General features: G+C 44.4%; 1 protein-coding gene across 1 annotated transcript; it reads left to right on the top strand.

Annotated features, from left to right (window-relative positions):
- The first annotated feature begins 369 nt into the window (after positions 1-369).
- znf296 (zinc finger protein 296) lies at positions 370-10,189 on the top strand. The gene is made up of 3 exons (XM_034115057.1): positions 370-586; positions 2,779-3,153; positions 6,678-10,189. The coding sequence occupies exons 1-3, from the start codon at positions 535-537 to the stop codon at positions 8,483-8,485; spliced, it is 2,235 nt and encodes a 744-aa protein (XP_033970948.1). The 5' UTR covers positions 370-534; the 3' UTR covers positions 8,486-10,189.
- The last annotated feature ends 7,745 nt before the right edge of the window (positions 10,190-17,934 follow it).

Genomic DNA, 17,934 nt, shown 5'->3' with positions numbered 1-17,934 from the left:
TCAGCGAAAGATGCTTCACTGCTTCTTCTCACTGTCCATCTGTAATACTCAATTCAAGGCATTTTGTGACACTTTGCTGTGATTTTACGGCTGTAAAACTGTCACAACAAGAAAAAGAGAAATGAGAGCTCTTATAGCACTAGTTTGGTAATTGAGACACCTGTGGGAAACCAAACCAGGTAGTTCCTCTGAGCAGCTGTGGAGGAACTACATGTGAATTCCCACTATCTATCGGATGTGAAAACCTTGATTGAAACAAAAACAGTGCGTAAAAGAGAACAAGCCTTAAAGTGAAAGAAGGAGTGTGTTACCCGAGGAGGGCGGGGTCAGGGTCGCGGGGCGGGCGGTGCTACAGTCCGCCTGCTGCGGGGAAGACGCGTGAACTTGAACGCAGCCTTCAGTGCGATCTGAAGCAGAGGCCAGCCGGTGTCTCAGTGTCTGTCCCCCCGGTCGGGATTCGGTCAACTTATCGAAGCAGGCGGATCTTTGCTTTGGAGGGTTTGTGGTTCGGGAAGGTGCCAAACGCCAAACGCGATGTCCAGGCGCAAACTTGGGAGCAGACCGCAGCACCTGACTGCAATCCAAGGTAAGCAGCGGTGTGTGGGTAACTGCTCACAGGCGGATGTTATGTTGTTTTAAGGTTAAATTAAAAATAAACTCAGCTCACAGGTTAGTTTCATTTGGTTTACGCGCATGGTTTTAAATCCGCGCTGTTTATCATTGAATGGATCTTATTTATTTAATCTAGAAACTAAAAAACATCCATGACGGGGTTAAAGTATATTTGTGTACACATTGACCTCAATCAAGCCTATGTGGGTGTATTTTAATCTCCTTTTAACTAAATATTTAAATAAGGGCTCATCTTTTCTTGTGATGTTTGTCCTCATGTGTACTGTTGCTGCAGTCTTGCTCATAGAGGAAGGACCGGTTTATTGGCACGCTGTTTTCAGCAGAGGCTACAGGTCCGAACACGATGATTAATATCTCAGGTTAGACCATGATCAAGTTTCTCGGTCGGTCTCTGTTGGCTTCTGTGGAGCAGTTTCCCTCCACTGACTCTTAACCTGTTCAAATCCTGGATTCATGCTGCTTTATTCTATATTTTAATATATAGAAATATATAGAAAATTAAAATAATGTTTTAAATAAAACTACTATATAATAGATCAAATTCAGACTTTGTAAACCTAAAGAGAACAGTGGAGCTCCAAAAGAAACATGTGATGCTTGAAGGGAAATAAGAGAGAAACTTGGACACCATTTGTTTTTTACAGTTGGAGGCCAGTGGTGCGTGTCTACTGTGACCACAGGCCCTGTCTCAACTCTGTCTAATGTGTGTGTGTGTGTGTGTGTGTGTGTGTGACCGCGCCTTGCAAGTCTGCACAAACATCGCAGCCCTGAAACAGGAAAGGTGACATTTTTGACTAACAACTGGCGAGATCCGACTTCAGACTGTACTGTCTGTACCTGTCCTGTATGTTTGCCGGCCTCGCGGGGGCAGGTGGATCCAGTTGAGGCATCAAGGTGTGCCCTTGACCGCATTGAGTAACACTGAACCCTCCCACTGCTTTAACTTATACACCTGTCTGCAGACTGGAAGCATTTCTAAGTGCTGCCTCTATCTGATTGATATTCATCAGATTGTTGAATCAGATGAGCTGTTATGTCCTATATGTTTCTGAGCACACACAGGGGCTGCTCTTATCTCAAACACCTTCAGTCGTTTTTTGTTTTTTTTATTGCAATCCACTTCCTGTTGAGAAACTCCCGCTGTCTGTTGCTGGCAGGGCAAGTTATGTTTGTGACACAAAGGTGAAAGCTTTGGTCATAATGTTGTGTCTTTAAATCCATAACCTCACTTGTGAGCACATGAAGACTGTCACATTAATCTGAAGTGGATGCTTCTGCTGAGATGGGCAGCTCGGCTCCTCTCTGCAGCAGTGAGAGCGAGCGGATCTGTTTTGGGTTGGTTAAAGGAAGTGGTCAGTGTTGGCTGAGCAGATTGTCCTCAATTTGGAGCTTACAACTGAAACTAGCACTTGCAATCACCACGCCTGTTAGTTTACTGAGGTATAACAGAGCTTTTTCTTATTTGGGTTGTTCATTTGTAAGAGCATGGCCAGAAGCTCCTTAGAAGAAATCCCAATAAATATCACACTTTTGTTGAAGTTAATGTGGATCTTTTTCGTATGGGTTTGTAAATGTTAATTTTTTATGTAGAGAAAGTGGGAGAATAATGTCAAAGATTTGGTTTGGTATGGATTGAGCCCTCTGCATTTAAGTGATATGGCTAAAAGAAAGGTGATGTGTGTAAGTGTTTTCTTTCAAGACTGCGAGTAAAATGCTTCATAGCAACCACTCGTTTGTGGACACCACCAACTGTACACTGCATGGAAATGATGAATTACACCCATGGACTATAGATAGACAAGGGTGAAAAACACTGAATGAAGAGAGTGTTGCAATAAATATACAGATTATATTTCAGATTAACCATTTGTTCTGTTAAATATCAGAGTGGAAAAGGCCAGCAAGACCAAGTTGATATTAAATGTCTTGTTTTGTCCAACAAAAAGTACAAAATCCAATGAGAATTCAAAAACCAAAATTCCATTCACAGCTAAAACTTTTGCTTGAAATCTAAACAATGAAAAATGATGTCCACACTAAAGGGAAAGTGTTGAAATGCCTGTACTGGTCATGTTTGGCTCTGTTTAAAGTAATTAAATACATCTTATCTCTGTTGTTAATTGAACTTTCTCTTGTGTTTCTCAGATGTCACTGATATGGCGGATAGTGTCCCTCCATCAGACGTCCAGCCTCCTCTTCCTCCTCCTCCTCCTCCACCTCCTCTTCCTCCTCCACAGGTCGGAGCTCCTGGTGAAGGTCGTGACCTCCTGACCTGCGGACAGTGCAGTCGGGCCTTCCCCCTCGCCCACATCCTGGCGTTCATCCAGCACAAACAGGGCGGCTGCCGTTCCCAAAGCCAAGGCCCACACGCCAACGCCACGCCCCCCTCACCTGCCAACCGAGCGCAGCACCGCGGGGCCAACGCCGAGCTGGGGCCCGGCTACATCGAGCTGAGGAGAGGCGGGGGGGCCTGGGGGGAGGAGCCCGGCGTGAGGGTGAAGGCGGAGCACAGCAAAGCAGGTGAGCGTTCATGTTGAAGCACAACGAGAAGGCAGGTTGCTAATTAGTGACTCTGTTTTTTGTTTTGTTGTATATTTTTTTTCTTCAGCTACCCTCCTCTGCATTTAACAACTGTTCCCCCCCCGAGTCCAGCTCATTAGCTAGCCGTTGCCATTAGCAGACCTGCCTGAGTTAGTGACGCACAGGCTAATTGTGTGGAAAGGATAGGCGTCAGGAGCGTTCAGAGGGCACCCAGGGTCCCCGAGGGCCCCACACGGAGCACCTGAGCTCCTCCTCATCTCCCTGACTGTCAGTCTCTGAGGTGGAGTGGCCAGGTAAACATGTTTCCCTCTGTCCTGCGCTACACCCTGGACAACAGAGACTGACACAAAATCCTCCAGCACAGGAGCACAATTCACTGATTTATGGCCACCGTGTTTCTCCTAGAAAGGCAGATGATGGTTGTAGTCGTGTGCCACAAGATGAAATGGTCAGAGCAGCGGATGCAAGTTTTTTTTTTTGCAGCTCTCCTCGCTGTCATGACACTATAATGAAGGACGTTGCATCATGTGCAACTCCTCTGCCATCTCCCTCTCTTCTACCCCGGGCCGAGCCACCTGAGCTCCTGGGAATCTCCTCCTTCCTGCTCCTTTTTCTTCATCTTACGCATCTTTTTCTCTTTCTTCTTCCCATGTTGTCGTTACCATCCTTCTCTTGTAGTTCTATGTATCAGACATCTGCAGATCTTTTTCTAAAGGTATTCTTTTCACACGTATTCTGCTGCTGTTCCTCCGAGAGAAGAAGAGTGCGGTCACTGTGATGGTCATGCCAAATATGTCACGGTGGAAGTCAATCAGCAAATCATGAATTCTAAATTATAATCCTTTTGAATATCACATCTGATGGCTAACTGCTGTGTTTGATATGGAGGATAGTAGTTTTTTCCTGCTCAGGTCAGATCCATTTCAGTTTACCGTTGTATCTCTGAAGTGAAATAGGGGCGTATGCAGGATGTTGTAAAAGTCTGCAGATGGACAGCGTGTCTTGCAGCACGCTCAGGGTAGATATGAGTGCCCCATTGCACATTTTGAAACCCTCTCTGTCATGTAGACACACGTTTGCAGTTCCTTCCTTTGTGTAACGCTCAGGGGACTGGTGCACGCACCATTTCCGTCTGTCCACAACCTCATTTTTGTTTTTCTATTTCAGTCAGTCTTTCATCTCTCGCTCTGTATGTCGGAGAACACAAGTTTGGTAATTTTGTGCCTGCAGGATTATAAAACAAACCTAACGCGTGCACTCGGCGAGGGGGAAAGATCAGCACGGCTTGTGAATGAGGAAAAAGTGGATAAGTTTGAATGAAAGTTTTATGTAGATTGCATATGTTGGGAGTTGGTAATTGCGATTTCCCCAAGCTTTTACAGTTTTATCTCCTCAGATTTGATTTTTTTTTTTTATGTGAAGTTTGATATTTCATATATTCTAAGTAGCAAATGGACAGTTTTAATTGGGCGACTTACAGCTTTATCAGTAATAAGAAGTCTTGTTGTTTTTGAGGAGGCAAACTGAGCTTCTGAGATGACTGAAAGAGTAAGAGAAGTCATCCCACAACAGAAAAAGTCCTGCATCTATTTTCTGCATTCAAGACAGAAGAGGATGGGGGAGAAAAGGGAGTGGGATGGATTACCGCAGATCCTCGTGCATCTGTCTCATTCCTTTTTATTTATTCTCCTTGTTTGTTTTTTTTTCTCATCTCCAACCACCCCCCCCCCCCCCCTTCCCCCTTATTTCTTCCCCCCATCTTCAACACACTTTCGCTTTGCCCTCTTTCAATTTCTCGCCCCCTCCCCTCTTCCCCCCCTCCTCTCTTTTCTCCTCCCTCTGCCTCCCAAGGGAAAAGAGATTCTGCCTGCTGCTCGTTAGTGCTCCCAGCCAATCTGCATTTTTAATTAGTAGTTATTGCTTCTGCTTAATATTCAAGTGCTACCCCGGGCCAAATGGGAATCCTTACAAAAAAAAAAAAAAAAGCGAGGGGAGTGAGGGAAGGAAAGAGAAACCGGCTGGGTATTGTGTTTCACTCCAGGACCCCGAGACAAAAGCCCCCCCCCCAGGGAAAGATTTGGAGGGTTTTGGGGGGGAGCAGAGAGCTTTTGGGTGAGGAGAGCCGGGGTTGGAGGATGGGTCTCAAGTACAATCCAAAGGGGTGACATATTTTGATGGTGTCTCTTGGCCCCCCATACTACATTATAATCTTTTTATCTCCTGAGCCCTGACCTACCTATCTCTCTCTCTCTCTCTCTCTCTCTCTCTCTCTCTCTCTCTCTCTCTCTCTCTCTCTCTCTCTCTCTCTCGTTTCCTGCCTTCTCACTTCACCCTATTTTTAAAGAAGCATCTCAACTTCTCCTGGGTCTCTCCTCAGGCTAGGTTAAAGGACATGAACACCACAGCTCCTCTCGTCTCCAGACAGAGGAAGGGCGGGCGAGGGGGAAAGGAGAAAGAAACAGTTGCTCTCTTTTTCATCTTCACTCTCCTCCCCCCTCCAGTCAAATACAGAAGGATTTGACTTGAGGAAACATGAAAGAGGCTTATACCAGAGTCCGCTTTGAACCTCTCCAAAAAGAAAAAAAAGAACTGTTTCCCCCCCTCAATTTAGGGATCTTCTCTCCAATTTTGATTTATGCAGAAAGGCCTCATTTGTCAAGCAGGCTGAGTCAGTGCCTGATTTGCATAAAGCGTTCATTTTCTACGTTCTGCTAATTAGCAATTTGCAGCTTAATTGGAGAGTGGCTCTCGGTTAGGAGACAAAGCTATCCACATATAAAAATATCTCCAGATGTACTTTACGACACGACTGCATCTCTGTTGGCCTTTTTTCTCTATTTTTCTCTATTCTGCTTTAGGTCGTTCTTTTCCACTCACTTTTTCTTTATTGTGGAGTAACTTGTATCACCTTCCTCTTCCTTATCTATTCATCTGAGTCAATGTGGCTTTAACCATGCTTTAGTCATGTTACTGTTCCGTTTTCAAAACTTTTTAGTAAATTGTACTCTTCCCTCTGTCGCTGTATCGTATTCACCCAGAGCAGACGTCTGTTTTCAGCAAAGAAGTTCTAAAACCACACGGCACCCTACTTGCTCCTCACCAGACAGACTGATGGAGACCGGTAGTGACCAGCCACTTTTGAACAGTGGAGCATTTAGCTGCTAAAGAGTGAGCGAAGAGAGAGAACATATTCAACTATATTCATCAGGTGGACACAGTGACACCTCCTGAGTGATATTAATGTTGCTTTTTGTCTGCTGGATGTGTAAAAAGGCTACTTTTTGCTAAATTCGCCAAACAAACTACAAAAATATATCGGCACATTTTCTTTTTGAATGCCCCACAAAGTTGCAGGTTTAATCTCTATGAATGTACCTTGTTGGTTTACTCACTGGAGGTCAACGCTTCCAAAAAAAAGCATTTCATTTCTTTATTCGTGTATTACTTTCTGACAACCATCAATTACAATGGAAAACTCAATGTTGTCTTCCTTTGTTTCCCAGTGTTTGAGGAGCCTTCCTACTTCACCTGCCAGCAGTGTGAAGGTGTGTTTCCATCAGCCTGGGCGCTCCTACAGCACGCTCAGCACACACACTCCTTCAGCATCTACCAAGTGGACGAGGAGGACCACACAGACATGAGAGGAGGAAGAGGAGGAAGAGGAGGACTTAGAGGGCACAAGCCTGCCGCAGCCACTCTGGACCCTCGCCACCTGAGCCAAGCTCTTGCTTCTGCCTTTCAGCCCAACGCCCTGCGCCTCAGTCGCTCCCGTCAGACACACACCCCCACACACACCCCCTCCTCTTCCATCAGTAACATGCAGGCTCTGAACTTTTCAGTGCGGCTCAGGGAGCTCGCAGAGGGGAACAACAACGCCATGGGCAGCGCCCCCGGAGGCCTGCTGCTGTCTCCGTCTTCTTCTCCACTAGCAGCTTCTCCCTTTCCTCAGAACAGCGGCCTCCAGTCTGACCACCACTGTGAGCTGTGTGACCAGAACTTCCTGTCCCTTCGCGCCCTGTCGGCCCACCGCCGAACCCACTCCTGCGACAGGCCCTATCACTGCGGAGTGTGCAGGACGGCCTTCTCCCAGAGCGGGCAGCTGGCACGGCACATCAGGAACCATCACAGGGACGCTGGGGGAGCAGGAAGTAGATATGAGTCGTTGGAGATGGTCGTGATGGAGGACGACGTAGGGGGTCATGGGATGAGAGGGAGATTTCAAATGCAGCCGGCTGGGGTCGCCATGGGGAAGGGAGGGGTGGGTGCAGAGGTGAGGGCCCCGGAGTTAGACCTGACGCTGCCCAAACACCCGTCCATAGCTTCAGGCCTGATGCTGCTGACCTCGCAGGTCAGACCGCCGGACAGGGAGCTGCTGAGGCTGTACCGGCGCCAGAGAGAGGGGGCCGAGGGAGGGGAGGAGGAGGCAGAGGGGCAGGGGGAGGCTCAGCACACCTCAACCTGCGCCAGCCCCTCCGAAGGCTCACTGGAGAGTGGAGAGACCGGGGGCAGCGGAGAGAGCGGCATCGCCAGCGGAAACTGCACGCCCAAACGGCCCGAGATGAGCGACAGAGTGCGAGGAGTCGGCGAGTGGGAGAGCGAAAGAGGGGAGATCATAGAGAGGGAGACGGACTGGGGCTCAGACGAAGTCAGCGAGGTGGTGCAGGAGTGGCAGAGGGAGAATGAGCGGAGGACTGTTGGAGGGAGTGGTGGAGGAAACAACAACAACAGCACTGCTGCCGGATCAGCTGGTAGGAAGAAGAAAGACGAAGCCTGTGAGTACTGCGGTAAACAGTTCAGGAACAGCAGCAACCTCACGGTGCACCGGCGCAGCCACACCGGGGAGAGACCCTACCGCTGCGGCCTCTGCAACTACGCCTGCGCCCAGAGCTCAAAGCTAACGCGCCACATGAAGACTCACGGCGCGCAGGGAGCCAAGGCGTCCTTTCTGTGCCAGCTGTGCTCCGTGCCCTTCACCGTCTACGCCACTCTGGAGAAACACCTGAAGAAGGTCCACGGTCTGAGCCACGCCAGCGTCGGTGCGTACGCTCAGGCCAGCGCTGCGGACACTTTAGCTGCCATGAAAGCTGAAGGAGATACAGTGGTGGTGAAAATGGAGGAGGATGAAGCCAGTTTGGATCAGATAGAAACGGAGAGCAGAGTTCAGAGTGATGTGGGGAAAGGCATGGAGATGGAGGAGGTGCTGAGCCAAGAGGAGTTTGTGGAAGAAAGGGGGGGGAGTCCAGCCATAGTGTCTGACCTGCCACCCGGGAGCAACGCAGAGTTGAGCTTAGCTTTGACTTCTGCGCCATGACAGCTGTTCTCAATCACTAATTGACTTTCAAATAGCACTGTGTAGGATTTGAGTTATCATAAAATAATTCCCCCCCCCCCCCATCATTGAACGGATAGTTCTGGGAACTGGAATGGAGTTTGAAGAAGAATCTGCAGCAGCTCTCTGCCAGCGCCGAGACACACAGCAGCCCCGGTGTTCATGATCGTATGCAAAGCTGCAGGGTGAAACTAAGTGCCTACAGTTCTTTAGACCACAGAGCAAAAACAAGGCTATGACATTCAGCAGGGAGATTACCAGCGCTCTCGAACAGGAAGTGAACCGCCACAGTCCACACAGACACAGGAAACCGATCACCATGTTGCAGTGCAGGATGCAAAAGACAAGTGATTTATTTCTCTGGCAACCCACTGGACAGGTGGAGACACATATTTACTGTCAGATAATGTAAGAAAGAGATTATATTAAAAAATAAATGCTGAGCAATAGAATGATGTTAATATATTTTCAGCAAAAAGAGAAAGGTCATATTGTGTTTCCTAGCTGTTGCTGGTTTTCTTTTGAGAAGACCTTTTAAAGACTACAGATGTTCAAATAGCCACATGGGTCAAATGAATCCAAACACTGTGTGCCTGCAGTTTCTCACACTCCTCTTTTTAAATGCGCTTGGTTGTCACAACACTTGTCACTTAACGTAATGTTTACAGGGCTCACGGAGCCTGGTAAGATCGGGATCCGGACTTTGTGACAGTATGTCTGGATGATTTTCTGTTTTCTAGTTTTATAAATGTGAATAAGGAGACTTTAAAGTCTTATCTACTGCTGTGTTTCTTTTCATCCATGGTTTGTTTTCTATGCATACGCAATTTTACCTTCATGTGAAACGGGTGTCATTATTTTTCTCTCTTTGTACTTGTGATGGTAATTTCTCTCTCTCATTGTTTACATTTGTAAAGTGCCGGACTGCTTTAAGCTTGTGCATGTTTTTGCCGCCATTTGAACTGTTCTTTTTTGTTGACTGTGTTTGAATTATTCCTAATTTATGGATGCTGCATGTTGGTGATTGTGTAACTGCTGACATACAGGGTTGAGAGGAGCAGGAGTAGCTAGCGGAGTTTGTGGGAAGCACTTGGCAGAGTTTGCGTGAATGTGTTTGTTTGTGTGTACATACTGGAGGGGGAATAAATCCTCAGGTGACACTTCTACTTGAACCCTCTGTCCTGTGATCTTGTGTCCAGAGCATGACTCAGCAGGTCATCATCACCGTGTCGTGCTTCTGGCAGGTGTGTCTGCCGACGAGGATCTATGGAAAGTTAAGCAAGAGGAAATCTGCTAATTTAAAACAAAACGGGACAAAGTTTTCAAGTAAAGTGATGCCGATGTTTGTTTCGTGACTACTGTGATGAATACGTGTGACCATCTGATTTCTACATGCATTCATGTCAGGGAATACAATTTCTTGTGTGTTGTGTGATGAATGGGTAAGAATGATTGCAGTGTAACTGTTCAGGGATAATATTTTGTACATAGATTGACATGCTTGCAGTTGCTATACTTGTTGTTATTATTATTCATATTATTATTATTAACTGCCTCCACTCCTAGCATCATCTTATTTCCGCTGAACACTGGCTATTGTGAAGATCCGCTGTCTTTGTAAACTTGACACCATTTTGTAATTCACCTTCTCATCAAGAGCCTCAATAAAGAATTGAGGTGAAATATGTTGTGTTGTGGAGTCTTATTCTGCTTGTGGTCGCTTTCCCCCAACATGTTTTCCCCCTTTCTTCTTCTAGAATTCAGAACAAAGCTTTGAAACTATTTTTAAGTGTCTTTTCTCACCAGAATGTTTTCTTAGTCAGAGTGGGTCATTCCTCTGAGGACCACAGTCAGCGCTGACTTATTAATTTTTAATGTGAGTGTTTGGATTAGGGACCCTCACTCCTTGTTTACATCCTTGTGATGTTACTGGCTTTGTCTGGAAACGCTGTAATGAAATTCCAACGGGTTGTGTATGCGAGTGTGTGTGCGCTAAACTGAATGTGTGTGTGTGTAGATGCATGTGAGTTGGTGTCACTCATCCAGCAGGTTGTGAGATGGGTGCAGCGAGCTGTGATGGGACACGGGCGACAAGGTTTTCTCAGGATACTAAATAGAGGAGGGGCAGTTTGGTTATTGTTTGTGGGCATGTTAGGAGGCAGAGCGGGGTGGGTGGGGAGTGTCAAGGGGTTGGGATAATTGCTGACTCCATTTTAAGGGCATAAAAAACCTCTGCACCAGCATCTCTGGCCTTAACCCCACCCCCAATCGGATGAAAATGAAGTTCTATGATCCCTCTAGCTCATTAACAGCAGGTCTTTTAATGAGCTTTCAACAGGGTGGGGGCTGGGTAAATGAAGAGGAGTGGGGTTGGATGGTGGAGGGTGTAATATGTGGGGGGGTTATTGCACCAGATGCACACACGCCCACTACTACCAATTACCATTGTGTTTTACAGAATAAGGAGGAAGTGAAGACCGAAGCCCCTCAGACCCAGATGAGTCAGTTTTGTCCGTTTCTGTCCACAGAGACAGAGGACAGTATGGTGACATCCTCCTCTGGCAAACTCTGCCCTCCATGTCTGTCGGGCGCCACAGCGAGCGCCATTTGGTGCTCGTATGGACCCAATTATGTAAGGTAAGGTGATACACAGCAGAACACAGCACAACAGCCCCTCAAGCAAGTGGATATCTGTTCCACGTCCCACAGTGCCCTTTGTCTTCCTGCAGTCCACACCTCTCTGTCAAACCCTGCACAGGACATTGTCGGCACCCAAACCAGCCAATCACAACACAGAGAGTTTATAATGTGTGCCAATAGGAGAGTGAGACTGACACTGTGTGAGTGTGTATTGACCAGTGACTGCCCCTGGGCGGTAGGAACGTGGACTTTGAGATCTAGTAGTTGAGTCTCGGCTCCACAGAGAAAGCTTTTGTTGATGTGGAAGTTGGGAGAGGTCGATTTAGGACAGCGACACAACTAACACTCACACGGAGGATTTTAATATGCTACACACACTTGAACAACTTTTGCTAAGCAGTCTCTGCCGCTATAACAGGAATATATGTTGTTGTGAGGAGAAAAAGCATCTGGGATTTTAGGTTATTAAATTGTGAGGCAGTTTAAATGTTGTTCTGGCAGCATCTAAAAGGCTGCATTACTGATAAGTGAAACTAATGATCTAAATAATTTGGGCTATTTGTGAATTAAAAAACAGAAACACTGAAAGCAACTGTTTACTTATCATATCACCAAGGCCATAACAAAGGCCTAAGAAAGTTTTATTGATGGCATTTATATTTATACTTAGGTCAAGTATCAAATATGTATATAGGGATAACATTCTGGTGGCCAAATACTGAATCTGAAATGAAATATCCCCTATAGTAGATAAAGAAAGAAAGAACATGTAGCTCCTTCCAGGTGACTAAATATGAATTTGGTTGCTGAGGCAGCAATAATATTACGCCTCAAGCATCATACATTATCAACAATAATGTTATAAAGTTATTGAGACAGAAATATTATGATTTCTGTCTCCAGTTATATTTTCTCCATCTAAAGATGTACTGAAATAGCCTTTTTATTCATTTTTTAATTAATTCAACTTATATTAATAACATGAGAGCAGTTCAATAAAATAATAAAACAAACATTTAAAAAATGATTAAACTTACAAAAATGCATAATAATAATCGGCTTCACGAAATAGTCAATTGTCGACTCAATTAAAACTTTAAAATCATTTTTACTGCAGAAAAGTTGTAAGGAATGATCTTCCATTCACATTTTATGTTAAGTGGAAAAATGAATATTATAGTTTGACCCAGTACAGAACCTTGGGGAATACCACACTCCAGATATTCAGACGAGGACCCCACCAACAGTAAGTAACTGAATAACTGAGTTACTAAGAAATGTCATAAATTGGGTCAAAGTAAAGTTAGCAGCAATCACCTGCATCCTTTTCAGACCTGAAACTGTGCTGACTGAGCAATATGACAGCTCGACCTTGTGGGCAGTCTTTATAGACTTGAAGTGCAATTTTCTGGCAGTACTAGCACACTTCAGATTCAATTTAAGATGATTAACTCTGAAAATGCTAACAACAAAGAGAATGTGAGAGCTCTGTGTTTGCTTTCCTGCAGGGCAGGCCTGTGGCCATAAAAGGCTCTCACTTATGTATGAGAAGATTGTGCTTTATCATGGAAAAAGCCAATTAACTGGGAGGTTTTAATTACATTTCTCATGGTGTACTGTGTTGAGCCTCCAATCATCTCTAGAGTCCCTGTCCTGTTGTCCTCTTCCTCCCCAGAATATTTGAGGAGGAGGAGGCAGACGCTGAGGATTAAATCATCAGCAGGGCAGACTGGGACGGGGATAACAAGAAAGAGAAAGATGCTTTTGGGAGTGATCAGACAAACCGCAGGACTCCCTCTCTGCTCTTCATCCATGCACGGTTCTCACAATTCCCACCTTTTCTCGCCCCTCCCTCCTCCCGCAACGACCGCAGAGTGAAACCTGAACCCTGGTATTACACCCGCTTCACCTCTCCTCCCTCACCCTCCTAACCTCCCAACAGTGAGAGTGTGGGAGGATGGGGTGAGAGACAACACATACCCGGGCAGCCATCCGCCAATGCTGTGCCTTTACTTGCCATTCAACACCTTCACATAATGAGAGGATGGAAAGGCAAGAAGGGGTCATTCTTATAGAGGGTTATGTAATGCCACTGATCACTGAGGACCAGCTCTGCAGGAGGGGTGTCAGTTCATTTAGATTTGATTGAAAGGAAGCATTGGCACTGCAGGACGTGTGGATTTAAAACAAAAGGGAGGAAGTTCTATGATTTCTCTTTTTTCACAGCATGAAGCAGTGCAACATCAAAAAGCCAGAAATTGTTGCCAGATAATGATGGGGAAATAAACCTCAAAACTAACCCAAATAAATACAGCTCTACCATGAGTGAAGGACATGGGATTTCATTTCACAGATTGTAAAGACAGACACAGAAAAGAATGCACACATTCCCAATGTATATAACTCTTTTAACATAAACTGCCTCTTTGAAAGATGTTTTTTCTAACGTAATATAGCTTCAGAGTTCCTCTCAGAAATTCCTCATTGTTGCCATGTGACATTGATATCTTTGTGAATCCAACAACTAACAAATGCTTCTACATTAGGACGATACAAAAAAAAATGCGTCATACATTTGTTGCCAAACGTTTGCGATTCACTGCATTACTGTTCAAAAGATACATAACAACATAAATGACACAGTGTAATACGATATCATTTGCTACATACAATACATGACAAAAGGGAAACAAAGGGAATAGGGAACTAAACTAAATTTCAATATAATGATAAACTCACTTGAATAGATTGCATACACAATTTTGCAGCACAGTATTTGTGGCTGTTGCTCAGGAGCTAGAGCAGGTGTCAACTATTCGGGAGGCTGGTGGTTCGATCCCTGGCCCCTACAGTCAACCTGATCATGTGCCCTTGTGCCAGAAACCAAACCCTACATTGCCCTGTGGCTGTGAAGGTTTTAGCTCCTGATGAGCAGGTGGCATCTTGTATACTGGCCTCTGACACAAGTGCATGAGTGTGTGGTGAATGCTGGCTTTTGTTGGGAAACACATTGAATGGTAACTAGACAAAAAAGCCCTAAATAAATGCAGCCCATCTACTGCAACACGATATACAATAAAAAACGAAATTCACTACGCTTAATATGATACGATATGACACAATGCAACATTATACAATGGGATAAGACAATACAATACAACCTTGACCCACGATATACTCTGAACTCAACACAATAGAATGTGAGACAATGTGGCACAATACACTGAAATATGATGCAACGCTATGCAACACAATATAATGTGGTCATTCAGAGACTATGCAGTTACGGTACTTCGAAGAACTTTCTTTTATGACTTAAACCTATTTGGCTTGCTAACAATTACAATTTGGTCTCTTCCCAGCAGACGGAGCTTCTTCACGACCACCTAGTTGAGTGTTGTTCATACCGGCGCATACCAAACATCCTGTAGGTGATCTAAGGTGAGTAGATGGTGTCCACCTGACAACCCTAACAACGCCCTCAGTGCAACATTTGGATCAGTGTTAATAAAGGTGTAGCTTAAGGGCTTATTTGTTGTTTATGTCTCTTGAATGGAAGAATTTGACTTGAATATTAACATGTTTTTTAAACTTCCTGTTTACTTGCAAATGTCTCTACAAACCTATACCGTTCATGCCTTAAGCTTCAAGGGTGAACGAAAGTGCAACCAAATCAAAGCCTAAAGAAGATAGACGATATATGAGGTAATCAAACATCTGTCGGCTCAAACGCTCTCTGACAAACTGTTTTCAAACGTCTGTTACTCTCTTTGTCTTTCATAAACACACACACATTACCCTGTTCTTGCTGCACCTGGTGACCCTCCTTGTGAACCTGACACAGACACACACACAGTTATTCAGTAGCTCTGGTAATTACACACACACACATACACGTGCGCACACACACACACACACACACACACACACACACACACACACACACACACACACACACACACACACACACACACACACACACACACACACACACACACACACACACACACACACACACACACTGAGCTGTTTTTTGTCCAGCTCAGAAACGTCTCAAAAAGAAAAACTGGATTGAAGCATGCACCCCTCACTGCCCCCCCTCCCCCCTCCCCTCACACAGTGCTGGGGTCAGAGGTGATGATTGGATAGCATGCATAGGAAGGTTAGAAGGTAGAGCTCAGTCTTGTGACAGGTGAAATGCTTTCATGTGCTGGCCTGAGGGCAGGTGAACTGCTGCTTGCAAGCCCCTCGACCAGCATACAACAAATGTCCACTGTCACACCGGACATTTTTCATGTTGCATCCGTTTCACTGACCCTCGTTTCATGTTGAAGCTTGAGGCTGACACTTTATCACTGCTAAATCTATACAAAAATATCTTATTTCATAAACTGATGGAACTTTTTTTTATCGTATTCTGCAAATGAATGAATTGGATTCGAAGGCATAATGTTTATCATAAAGTAGAAATAAAAGGCATCATAAAATGGTACATCTCAAGTATAATAGAAGTATCTCAAAATGATACTCTGGTCAATTAAAAGTAGCTACTTTCCACAACTGTACCTAAAAGAGCATTAATAAAATGGGCCGCTTTAGAATAATTTCAGAATGTATGACTTTATGACTAGAATATTGTGATATTAAGGATATCAAACACAAATGCCATTATTTCAGTAAGGGAAACAAAACATATGGTGTTTCTTTACTGGCTACACTAAAAACTGGTTGCAGAAAATACAAGTTTCAGAAGTTTAAGTTTATTTATAGGAAAGATCAAATAAAGCCATGAGTTATAACATCAGAGAACAGGAATGTAAAAACAACGCACATATAGCCTATATGCAGGCCTATATTGAAGTTATCTCTCCATGGTGCTGCTGGGGGCTGATTGTCTGCTGCTCAGTCCGGTGATGTGTTTGAGTGATGCGGTAGAAAACCGGCCGGGACAAAGCCGGTTAACCAGCGGGGAGACAGAGAGGGGCCCCGGGCTGCTGGTGCGGGGTCGTGGGATCAGAGCGGGTCATGGAGGTGTGGGAGTGTCTGCTCGGCCCTCTGACCTTTGTCACTGAGGCTTCCTTTAATCCTGTCCTCAAAGACCATACGGACATAATGGAGAGCCCATGAATGGAGTTAAATGGTGACCATTAGGTGGATCTGTGTCGCTATTCTTCTTGTTTGTTTGGTCCAGGTCAGTCTCACGTTTTCAGACTAATCAGGCGTGTGATGGAGGGACGGCTGGAGACGCCTGGAGAGGCCCGCGGTGAGCACCGCAGGACAACAGTTTACTGGAGATGGATATCCACCTAAATGTAATGAATGGTACGACACAAGAGGGCCGAGAGAGGGGGGCGGAGGGGAGCAAGGGGGACGCTAATTGGATGTCCACTTCAGATGATTTGAGTCCCGACCAGAGTTCACAAGTGGTCCACACAGGAGGAGGCCAAAGACCCCTTCCAAAAACTGCTTGGTCAATTTAGGTATCACAGCAAAACAAGTTCCCATGAATAGTCTATTACACCGGTATTATTCTAAGGATGTCCGCCTTAACACATTTAGAGCACAATGAAGCACTGACAATACATTTTGTGGGAACACATTTAAAAATATTGATAAATTGGATTTGGCTAGATTTTTTTTCAGGAATGTGATAATATTGGAAGGTAAACATATAAAAGAAAAAGGTGAATTAATGTTCTTCGATTGGAATACATTTGGTTTTATAAAAAAATCTAGAAATACTAACTAAAAACGTATAGGCTTACAGATATAGGCCTTTCATCAGACAATGTTTTGGGTTTTCTTGTTTTTAAATGTATCTTGCTCAGTCTTTAAAGTAACTTTCAATAAACCACCAACTCTGTGGTTGTAGAATTCAGTAAGTGATTAATAGAGTGTGTATAACAATTGTCTTTAATAATTAACAAGTTACTAAGACAGGGTCAGAGGTTTGTCCGAATAAATATAAAAATAATCTGCATGTTTTTCCTGCAGTTATATCAATTTAGCAAACATTAATATGAAACTGCTTATCGTTTTGCAAATGTAGAAATTATGATCACTGCAGTAATATTAAAACACCTATGTCAATTATACAATAAAAAAACGAATAGACTTATTGTAGATAAATCAACTTTTTTATAACTTACCTATTTTCTCTCATCCAACAAGAGAAGGCATTTTAGAGACATTTTTAATTAGTATGTTAAATCTGTCACAGTGAAAATTGGATAAATTCATTATCAAAGTTTTTTTTAAAGCTCACTTTATACCTCAGTTTGTTTCAGAACACTTATATTAAAGGACATTATTAGGCCCCTTCTATAGCTGACCAATTATACTGTCTATTGCAATTCAATCTGACATGAACCTCCTACATTGATATTTAAACTCATTATTGTTGATTACTTTTTCTTTAGATCTTGTATGAAGATGCATTTCTCTACACAGCCTTATGTATAATCACACCAGCACAGTAAACCAGCACATGTGTGTTTGTGGTCTGGTGCCTTTACGTGGAGGAGACTGACACCTAGAGTCTCATGTGATGTACTGCAGGCTACATATACTGCATCTAAGCAACCTTCTATTAGACACAACAATAACATTACATTACATGTTACTTGTTAGACGCTTTTATCCAAAGCGACTTACATACTCAATACTGTGGACAATCCCCACAGGAGCAATTTTAGGGTGAAGTGTCTTGCCCAGGGACACAACGACATGCTGACTGCAGTGGGGTTCGAACCTGTGACCCCCTGATTCCAACACCAAGTCTCTATCCACTG

The sequence above is a fragment of the Trematomus bernacchii genome, unplaced genomic scaffold (assembly GCF_902827165.1).
Source record: "Trematomus bernacchii unplaced genomic scaffold, fTreBer1.1, whole genome shotgun sequence".
Lineage (NCBI taxonomy): Eukaryota > Metazoa > Chordata > Actinopteri > Perciformes > Nototheniidae > Trematomus > Trematomus bernacchii.
The sequence above is the reverse complement of the archived record's forward strand: the minus strand, read 5'-3'. Positions and strand labels throughout refer to the sequence as shown.

Coding starts and splice junctions, on each gene's coding strand:
- znf296 (XM_034115057.1), top strand. CDS start 535: ATGTCCAGGCGCAAACTTGGGAGCAGACCGCAGCACCTGACTGCAATC. Junction 587..2,778: donor GCACCTGACTGCAATCCAAG/GTAAGCAGCGGT, acceptor TGTGTTTCTCAG/ATGTCACTGATATGGCGGAT. Junction 3,154..6,677: donor GGCGGAGCACAGCAAAGCAG/GTGAGCGTTCAT, acceptor TTTGTTTCCCAG/TGTTTGAGGAGCCTTCCTAC.